Source organism: Vicia villosa, linkage group LG6 (assembly GCF_029867415.1).
Source record: "Vicia villosa cultivar HV-30 ecotype Madison, WI linkage group LG6, Vvil1.0, whole genome shotgun sequence".
NCBI lineage: Eukaryota > Viridiplantae > Streptophyta > Magnoliopsida > Fabales > Fabaceae > Vicia > Vicia villosa.
This window is the reverse complement of record NC_081185.1, coordinates 131886900-131897989: the sequence shown is the minus strand read 5'-3', so window position 1 is coordinate 131897989 and position 11090 is coordinate 131886900. Positions and strand designations below refer to the sequence as shown.

At 33.1% G+C, this 11090-nt stretch overlaps 1 protein-coding gene across 1 annotated transcript; it reads right to left on the bottom strand.

Moving 5' to 3' along the window:
• Positions 1 to 173: 173 nt before the first annotated feature.
• On the bottom strand, positions 174 to 943 carry LOC131614680 (glutathione S-transferase T3-like). Its single transcript, XM_058886241.1, has 2 exons — positions 767 to 943; positions 174 to 659 (listed from the first exon to the last, which is right to left on the bottom strand). The coding sequence occupies exons 1-2, from the start codon at positions 941 to 943 to the stop codon at positions 174 to 176; spliced, it is 663 nt and encodes a 220-aa protein (XP_058742224.1).
• Between the last annotated feature and the right edge of the window lie 10147 nt (positions 944 to 11090).

Here is an 11090-nt window from a genome sequence, read left to right as displayed (position 1 = left end):
CTACATTCCATATTTTTTTTCATCTTATTACAATATTTTTCATGAATATCTCGTTGACTATCGCTCATAGTAGAAGTGTCTTTCATCATTAGTTGCACTACCTTTAATTCTATCTCGTCCTCCTTACTTTGCGCTAGTCTTTCCATTGACACTAATCTTTTATTCCTTGCATCTTACGTTGCATTTGGAATTTCCTTTGCCTTACCCTTCCTTTTTGCTGCTTTTTGTCCCATTGGACGCTCCATTGGTGATGATGAGGTAAACTCATAACTTGAAGGTGTATTTGGATTATCCGATGATGCCTCACTAACATAAGTCTTTGTTATTTTTGAAGAACTTCCAATCGATTCTCCCATCCATTTAGGTTCATCTTTTAACAATCGCCATGCGTACTCAAGATTGAATGTTGTACCTTGATCCTGAGCAAAAAATGCATTTGCAGCGGCCATGATATCGTTCTTTGATGTCCCACTTTTCTTTCCATTAACAGCCTGTTTGTAACACCCAACAAATTTTTGAACCAAGCTATTTATTCGATGCCATCGACACTTTAATTGTCCCTTTAACTTTTCCCGCGATTGCCCACGATACTCGTTATAATTGACAGCGACTCTTACCCAAAAACTCTCAGCCTTTTGATCAACTCCCACAATTGGATCCTTTGAAACATTGAGCCATGATTGGATAAGTAGTATATCCTCATCCCTTGTAAAGTGCTCTCGAGATTTTTTTTAACAACAACCCTTTATTCTTTTTCAGTGCCAACTTGAGTAGAAAATGGTGGAACTTGAGTAGGAAATGGTGGAACTTGAGTAGAAAATGGGGGAACTTGAGTAGAAAATGGTGGCATCGGTGGAATTTGAGAATTTTGAGGATTAGGATTTTGATAATTTTGCATGAAATTGAACATAGCTTGTTGATAATGAAAATGATTAGGATCCATTTGACCTAAACAATTGTAATTTGAAGTAAAAAAAAATGAAATTTTGAGTTAAAATGATGAAATTGTGAGAGAGAAATTTGAAATTGAAGAGAAAATAAAAGTGTTGGTAAAATTTGTGTTAGTAATTTTTTTCAAAAAACTAAATTTATAACAAAAAAAATATAACTTAAAAAAAAAAATTAGCCGTTCAACAACGGCTCTTTTTAATATTATAACATCATAATATTAAAAGAACCGTTGCAATATTATAGCATGATGACCACGCTGGCAATGGTTTTGAATGGCTACAGTGAAAAAGTAAAGGTCCATGCTGGCAAACCAAAGCGAAAATCCACCACTAGAGGTGGTCTAAGTGATTTTAAGGCCAATGATTGTATAACAGATCATTTTTAATAAATATTTTTTACAATTTTGAATTTTAAAAAGAAAATAATACATAAGAAAATTTATGCTTCTAAAATAAATTAATAATATTTCTTAAGTTACTTTTAGTGTATAAAATGTGATGCAAAAATAAGATTATGTTTTACTAAACCTTTTTTGTACACGGGAACATGAAGTTATTGATCAAAATATTGTTTGTTAACGGGACATGAAGTTACTGATCAAAATATTGATTATTAACGGGACATGAAGTTAATGATCAAAATATTTTTCAAGTTACACAGGGACATAAAGTTATTGATTAAACTAATATTTGTATACGAGAACATGAAGTTATTGATCAAAATATTGATTATTAATGGAACATGAAGTTACTGATCAAAATATTTTTTGTTCACCAATCGTTAGTTAGTCCAATGGTGATTGGCGCTGGACTTGGTATTGATCAGATGGTAAAGAACGAGCGGGTGCTTTTGATTATTTTTTTTGTTTTTGATAGCGAAAGGCACAATGCCTTTCCCACTCTAACGGTAGAGGAGTGGATTGGGTGCTTTTGATTATTTTTTTTGTTTTTATAACTTTAGGCAATAAATGACATACATAAATTGATATAATTAATTATGTAGATGAGTGAGAAATATTTGTTAGAGAGACACACAAAGGCACCAAAAGCAGGATGGTCAAAGGTAGTCAGTCCTAATCCCTTTCTGTTTTTTTGCCAGACATAAATTGATTGATATAATTAATTATGTAGATGAGTGAGAAATATTTGTTAGAGAGACACACAAAGCCACCAAAAGCAGGATGGTCAAAGGTAGTCAATCCTAATCCCAGCGGAAGCTAATCCGTTTCTGTTTTTTTGCCAGCTTATACATGCAGTAGCCTGCAACTGTCTTGTGTATTCCCACAAATTTCCGCGTTTCTGTTTTTTTTCCAGCTTATACATGCAGTAGCCTGCAACTGTCTTATGTATTCCCACAAATTTCCCTACAAGACATTACAATCATTGATAAGCCCCCAACAACTCCATCAGACAATAAAAAACAACACGTGTATGCATTTTTCCTTGATCCAATTGCAAATGGAGGGCATCCACAATTATGACCAATGATGAATCCTAATGATCAAAAACCAAAACATTTGTTTTCCTTAAAATAAATCAATTTTCATTTTTATATTATTAGCAATTTTAATGGTGATGAAATGTTTATTTTTTATCTTTAGTTATTTCTTATAATATTGAAATTTATTTTCAATGAACAAATATCTTCTAACAGGTGCATCATATAACATAAGAAAAAAATTTCTTTATATATTTTAAAATTCTTTATACATTTTTTAAGTTAGAAACCTGAAATTCTGTTATAGAAATTCTAGACATAACTATGGTGGATGTGTTATTTTTATTAGATCTATGATTTATGTGTTTTTATTAGATCTATGATTTATGTTCATTTTGCCACATTCTAGTTTATCTATGATGTAAATCTAATGTTTATTTGATCTTATTTGGACATTCGATTTATCTTTTGGTGTAGATCTATATTTTTAATCATTAATTTTAATCATTACTGTAATAAAATAGAAAAGACAATTTTGCATAAAAATAAAATAATAAAAAATGTGTATATATAAATTTATACTTATCATAGTTTAAATTCTATTTAAAATATATGCAAACAAAATCATTAATTTAAAGTAGCTGTTAAATATATTTAAATAAGGATTAAATAAGTTTTTGATCCCTAAAAATATTGCAGTTTCATTTTTAATCTCTAAGTTTTGACAATGGTTTTAGTTGGTTTTGACAACTATTTATTTTATAAAACTGTTGCCTAAAGGCATGGAGGTACTAAAAATGAAAACTATAATATTTATAGGGACCAAAAACTTATTTAACCCTTTAAATAATATAAACATTTTATATGTAATATTTTTTATAATTAAAAATTAACAACACTTTAATGTTTCATAACAATTTATAATTGCTGCATAATAAAAACATTGAAAAAAATATTAAATATACAAAGAACTTAGAAAATAATAAAACATTTACGATGATAAAATTAAATATTTAAAGTAGGACAAAAATAGAATCAACTACTTCTAATAAAAAAATAAAATACAATATTATAGTAAATAAGACAATGTGATAGTAAATAAAATATAACAAACAAAATATTCTAATCATCCATTAATTTACTATTAAGTAACATTTTGAGTAAGAGCACCAATAAATAAATAGATTGTTTTGGAGTAACACCACAATAGCAAAGCAAAGAAAATTTGCAATAACAAACTTAACAAGTATCACCACAGTAAACAAAATAATTTCTTAAAATGGAAGTGCAATAGTAAAAAATTTTAAAAATTTATATTAAATATGACAAAATATATAAATAAATTTTTTATTTTGATAGGTCAACTTATTAAACAAATGACAACACTAATGAAAACTGAAAAAATATATTGTGTACTCAATCCGATGATATTATTAAAATTTAGTTTTAATTTTCTCATGACAACCTCAAGTGTTAAAAAAATGTTTTTAATATGTTAAGTAGTGTTGACAGTAAAATAAGTTAAATATGTCTAAAATATTAAACTCTTAAAAAAATGTTTTTAATATATTAAGTAGTGTTGACGATAAAATAAGTTAAATATGTCTAAAATATATATAAGCTTTTATGTATTAAAATTTTTTTTTTGTCATTTATGTATCTTTTAAATAAATTCATAATAATTTTTAGTTAAAATGTATACATTATTTTTTATCCCCACCAATATAAATTTTTGTATATGTCACTATATATATTAATAATTAGAAGAATTAGATTACTCTAAAAAGATATTTCACTACCCCAGCACTAATAAATTTATACTATAGAGAGCAGAAATCATGTTAGTATTTATAGGTACTAGACAAAATATTATTCGGCTCTAAAACTCATACATTTATGAGACACACATCATAACACACTATTTTCATCTAATAAATATTGTTATTCCAATACACTTAAAAAATTAATTATGTCTATATGACATGTTTATATAATGACTCAACCACATACAGCTCAAATAGTTTATTTACAAATCCAAAAAGTATGATGTTAACTAAGCAACTCACATGTCTAGCGCGTTAAGCAACTCACTTGTCCATCAATCACCAACATCGTTTAATACAAACCTACACTAAAACGCTGCTCAAATCTCTGCTCAAATCTCTGATACATTCTTTGTATAGTTTTGTAATTGTAAGCGAATTTTTGTTCATTAATTTGCTGCAAGTGAGATTTTATTCATATACTTGCTAAACACTTGTGTTTTCTATTTGTATCTCAAACTTGTGTAATATGCTTTCAAGAAGCAACTCTCTGAACACAAACATTTTATTTCAAGTTGTAAGATGATGGTTCCTTAAGAGACTAGGATATTGTCCGAATTTCTCGAGAAGACATTGACGGGTGGTCTTTATGGTTTACAATATTGACGGATAGTCTTTATTGTGGTTCTGTAATCAATTTGGTTATAGTTGATTAAGTCCAAAATCACCTTGACGGGTGGGTTGTATTAGAACAAGATTTGTTCTGATCAATATTCTGTGTTTTGATGATAACATTATATATGAATTTTGTATAAGATAATGTGGTACTCTAATCCTTTGCATTTTCCATTTCAGGAAATACATAAAGAGTATGCACAAATCAGCGCTCAGAAGCAACTGACTCAGAAGGTTCTGGATGGCTTCATCAGAACATGCTCTGGCAAGACATCAGAAGATGGTCAAGCAGAATCAGAACATGAACTGAAAGCATCAGAAGAATGAAGTCAAAAGCAGAAGCTCTGAAGTTCTGAATGGTATCACGCTCAAGCTCTTCAAAGTCAGAAGACAAGAAGATGATCTGCACCAAGCTGTTGACTCTGAAATTAAAACGTTGTTATTCAACAAATCTGAGTCCAGAAGATAGTACAAGATGACAGGCTATTAAGTCTAATCTCTGACTAACAAAAGGAACGTTAGAAGCTACAAAAGGCAGAGTCAATAAAAGCAGAAAAAGCAAGGCTCGAGGTAGTTGACAAAAGTGTGAAACATTAAATGCAAAGCTGTACTATTCACGCAAAGCATTAAATGCTCCCAACGGTCATTTCCTCTCAGCGCCTATAAATAGAAGTTCTGATCAGAAGTAAAGTAGAACACTTGTGCAAAATACTGAAACGCTGTCAAAATCAAAACTCACGAACTTCATCTTCAACCTCACAAACTCTTGTAATATTTAGTGACTGTTAAGCTTAGAACTTAAGAGAAATATCACTGTTGTGATCATAGCTTTATTAGAAGCAATCTATACTCTTGTAAACATTATTTTACATTGTTTGTAAAAGGTTCCTAGAGTGATCAAGTTGTGATCTGTAGACTCTAGAAGACTTAGAAGGTTTCTAAGTGAAGAATTCCTAGAGTGATCAAGTTGTGATCTATATACTCTAGAAGACTTAGAAGTTTTCTTAGTGGATAACCATTGTAATCAGTTGGATTAGTGGATTAAATCCTCAGTTGAGGTAAATCACTCTAAGGGGGTGGACTGGAGTAGTTTCGTTAACAACGAACCAGGATAAAAATAATTGTGTTCATTGTTTTTATCTTACAAGTTTTTGAAGTCACACTTATTCAATCCCCCTTTTCTAAGTGTTTTTCTATCCTTCAATTGGCATCAGAGCGCCGGTTCTAGGTGCAAGCACTTAACTGTGTTAGACAAAAGATTCAGGGAGAAAAACACAAAGTCAATATGGTTGAAACAACTTCAGCTACTCCTACACCTGAACGAAACAACAATGGTAATGGAAGTAATAGTTTCAATGGCTATAATAGACCACCAGTTTTTTATGGTGAAAACTTTGAGTACTAGAAAGATAGACTCGAAAATTACTTTCTTTGTCAAGATGGTGACTTATGGGATCTAGTGCTGGATGGTTACATACATCCTGTTAATGCTCAAGGTGTCAAGGTGTCAAGAGAAGCCATGAGTGATGCTCAAAATAAAGACTTCAAGAATCATCACAAGTCTAGAACAATATTGCTAAATGCTATCTCTCATGCTGAGTATGAGAAGATAACAAACAGAGAAACTGCTCATGATATCTTTGAATCCTTAAAGATGACTCATGAGGGTAATGCTCAAGTTAAGGAGACAAAGGCCTTAGCTTTAATCCAGAAGTATGAAGCATTCAAGATGGAGGATGATGAAAACATTGAAGCAATGTTCTCAAGATTCCAGACTCTGACTGCTGGATTAAGAGTGCTAGATAAAGGCTACACCAAAGCTGATCATGTCAAGATGATCATCAGAAGCTTTCCCAGAAGATGGGGCCCAATGGTGACTGCATTCAAGATTGCCAAGAACTTGAATGAAGTATCTCTAGAAGAGCTGATTAGTGCCCTAAGGAGTCATGAAATAGAGCTGGATGCAAATGAACCTCAGAAGAAAGGTAAGTCAATTGCATTAAAATCTAATAATAAAAAATGCACTAACGCTTTTCAGGCTGAAGAAGAAGATTCTGAAGAGTCAGAATCAGAAGAAGAAGATGAGCTTTCTATGATTTCAAGAAGAGTAAATCAACTCTGGAAGAGTAAGCAAAGAAAGTTCAAGAACTTCAAAAGCTTCAAAAGGCATGAAAGAGAAGAATCTTCTGGACACAGAAGATCTGACAAGAAGAAGGTGATGTGCTATGAATTCAAGGAACCTGGACATTACAAGAATGAGTGTCCAAAGCTTCAGAGGGAAAAGCCCAAGAAAAAGTTTGAAAAGAAGAAAGGCTTAATGGCTACTTGGGATGACTCGGATTCTTCTGATCAAGAGTCAGACTCTGAAGATGAGCAGGCAAACATAGCGCTGATGGCCACTGTTGATGATGAATCAGAATCTACATCAGACTCAGATTGTGAAGAGGTATTTTCTGAACTTTCTAGAGATGAGTTAGTTTCCAGCTTAACTGAACTTCTGGAAATCAAGGCTAAACTTAGTATCAAATACAAAAGGCTGAGAAAACTATTTGCATCTGAAACTAAGAAGCTTGAAATAGAAAATGCTAACTTAAGGAAAAAAATTTAAATCTATCTAAAGATGTTGAATCATCTTCTAGTTCAGAAAAGTCTATTCCAAGTGTGAACAATATTCTTAAGGAATATGACTTGAGTTTCAGGAAGTTTCTATCTAGAGGTATAGGCAGAAGTTAGCTAGCCTCTATGATATATGCAGTTAGTGGAAATAAGAGAGTTGACATAGGCTATGAGGGTGAAACCCCATATAAACTTGAACCTGTTGATGAGATGAAAATCACATACAAACCTCTGAATGATCAATTCAAGTATGGCCACTCTCATGATATTAGGCACACATCACATGCCAAGAGTTTCCACATAACACACACAAAGAAGCATAATGTTGCACATCCTAGAAAATATCATGCTATTCAGAATAGGGAATATCATGTTGTACCTCCTGTTAATTTTCATGCTAAACCTCAGTTCAATCAGAACCCGAGGAAGACTAACCCAAAAGGACCCAAAAGAATGTGGGTACCTAAGGAAAAGATAATTCTTGTTGCAGATATCCTTGGCAGCCAAAAAGACAAAGGAAAACATGTCATGGTACCTGGACTCTGGGTGCTCGCGGCACATGACGGGAAAAAGGTCTATGTTCCAAGACCTGAACCTTAAATCTGCTGGAGAAGTAAAGTTTGGAAGGAACCAGAAGGGCAAGATCATTGGCTCTAGGACCATATGCATTGGTAACTCTCCCTCTATAACTAATGTTCTTTTAGTAGATGATTTAGCTCATAACTTATTGTCCATAAGTCAATTAAATGACAATGGTTATGACATTATCTTCAATCAAAAGTCTTGTAAAGCTATAAGTCAGAAGGATGGCTCAATCCTATTTACAGGTAAGAGAAAGAACAACATTTACAAGATTGATCTTCATGATCTTAAGAATCAAAAGGTTACTTGCCTTATGTCTGTTAGTGAAGAGCAGTGGGTCTGGCACAGAAGATTCGGTCATGCTAGTTTGAGAAATATTTCTCAGATTGACAAACTTAATCTGGTCAGGGGTCTCCCTAATCTGAAATACAAATCAGATGCTCTTTGCAAAGCATGTCAGAAAGGGAAGTTTTCAAAACCTGCATTCAAGTCTAAAAATGTTGTCTCTTCCTCTAGACCGCTAGAACTTCTGCACATTGATCTTTTTGGTCCAGTCAAAACTGCATCAATCAGAGGGAAGAAATATGGATTAGTCATCGTAGACGACTATAGCAGATGGACATGGGTAAAGTTCTTGAAACACAAGGATGAGTCTCATACTGTGTTCTTTGACTTCTGCACTCAGATTCAATCTGAGAAGGAATGCAAAATCATAAAGGTCAAAAGTGATCATGGTGGTGAATTTGAGAACAGATTCTTTGAGATTTATTTCACAGAAAATGGTATTGCCCATGATTTCTCTTGTCCTAGAACTCCACAGCAAAATGGAGTTGTAGAACGAAAGAATAGGACTCTACAAGAAATGGCCAGAACCATGATCAATGAAACCAATATGGCTAAGCATTTCTGGGCAGAAGTAATTAACACTGCATGTTATATTCAGAATAGAATCTCCAGAAGACCTATTCTAAATAAGACTCCTTATGAATTGTGGAAGAACAGAAAGCCCAACATTTCTTATTTCCATCCATTAGGATGTGTATGTTATATTCTGAACACTAAAGATCATCTGCATAAGTGTGACTCTAAAGCTCAGAAGTGTTTTCTACTTGGATATTCTGAACGCTCAAAAGGCTACAGAGTATACAATACTGAAACTCTTGTAGTGGAAGAGTCAATCAATATCAGATTTGATGATAAGCTTGGTCTTGAAAAGCCAAAGCAGTTTGAGAATTTTGCAGATATAGAAATCTCTAACTCAGATCCTGAAGAACCCTGAAGCAAAGTTTCAGAAGATCAAGTTGCTGCTTCTTTAGAGAATCTCAGAATATCTGAAGAGCCAACACCCAGAAGATCTTCTAGACTCAACTCTGCTCATCCAGAAGATGTTATCATTGGAAAGAAGGATGATCCTATCAGAACAAGAGCATTCCTTAAGAACAATGCAGAATGTCAATTTGGTCTAGTATCTATGATTGAGCCAACTTTTGTTGATCAAGCTCTGGAAGATGCTGACTGGATAATTGCCATGCAAGAAGAACTAAATCAGTTTACAAGGAATGATGTTTGGGATCTAGTTCCAAGACCAAAAGGATTTAACATGATTGGAACTAAGTGGGTCTTCTGAAACAAGCTAAGCGAAAAGGGAGAAGTTGTAAGAAACAAAGCTAGACTGGTTGCTCAGGGCTATAGTCAGCAATAATGCATTGACTATACAGAAACCTTTACACCAGTGGCCAGGTTAGAATCTATTCGCTTATTAATTTCATTTGCCACTCAACATAACATCACTCTGTATCAGATGGATGTTAAGAGTGCCTTCTTAAATGGTTATATAGATGAGGAAGTTTATGTCCACCAACCTCCTGGTTTTGAAGACTCTAAGTCTCCAGAACATGTTTTCAAATTAAAGAAATCATTATATGGCATGAAGCAAGCTCCCAGAGCTTGGTATGAAAGATTAAGTTCTTTCCTTCTGGATAATGGTTTCACTAGAGGACAAGTGGATACAACTCTCTTCTGTAAAACCTTTAAAAAGGATATTTTAATTTGCCAAATTTATGTTGATGATATCATATTTGGAACATCTAATGCTACACTTGGAAAGGAGTTTGCTGAGTCTATGCAGGCAGAGTTTGAAATAAGCATGATGGGAGAACTCAAGTATTTCCTTGGGATCCAGATCAATCAAACTTCTGAAGGAACTTATGTTCATCAGACCAAGTACGTGAAAGAACTTCTGAAGAAGTTTAATCTTTCAGAAAGCAAAGAAGCAAAGACTCCTATGCATCCAACGTGTGTATTAGGTAAGGATGAGGTAAGTAAGAAGGTAAATCAGAAGTTCTACAGAGGTATGATTGGATCTCTTCTATATCTTACTGCTTCTAGACCTGATATTTTATTCAGTGCATGCCTGTGTGCTAGATTCCAATCAGATCCTAGAGAATCTCACTTAACTGCTGTTAAGAGAATTCTGAGGTATCTGAAAGGTACTACTAATGTTGGTTTAGTCTATAGAAGATCTTAAGAATACAACTTAGTAGGATATTGTGATGCTGATTACGCTGGAGACAGAGTTGAAATGAAAAGTACTTCTGGAAGCTGTCAGTTTCTGGGAAGTCATCTGATCTCTTGGTACAGCAAGAAGCAAGCCACAATTGCCCTCTCTACAACAGAAGCAGAATATGTTGCTGCTGCTGGATGTTGTACACAGATGCTCTGGATCTTTTGTGATAATACTTCTACTATTTGTTTATCTAATAATCCTATCTTACATTCCAAAGCTAAACATATTGAGATCAAACATCACTTCATTAGGGGTTATGTTCAGAAGGGTGTTCTTTCTTTAAACTGTGTGGATACAAAACATCAGTGGGCTGATATCTTCACAAAACCCCTTGCTGAATATAGGCTTAAGTTCATTCTGAAGAATATCAGTATGGATGTATGCCCAGAGTGAAAGGATGAGAAGTTCTGATATATGGATTAGATTTGAAATGCTCAGTTATTTTCTTATCAGATATTCTGAACTTGTCTATCAATTAGATATTCTAATTCTGTTATTGC

Excerpts from the sequence above, each read along its gene's own strand:
- LOC131614680 (XM_058886241.1), bottom strand. The coding sequence starts at position 943 with ATGGATCCTAATCATTTTCATTATCAACAAGCTATGTTCAATTTCATG. Across the intron at positions 660-766 it reads TTCCACCATTTTCTACTCAA|GATCCAATTGTGGGAGTTGA; the intron begins GTTGGCACTGAA and ends AATGTTTCAAAG.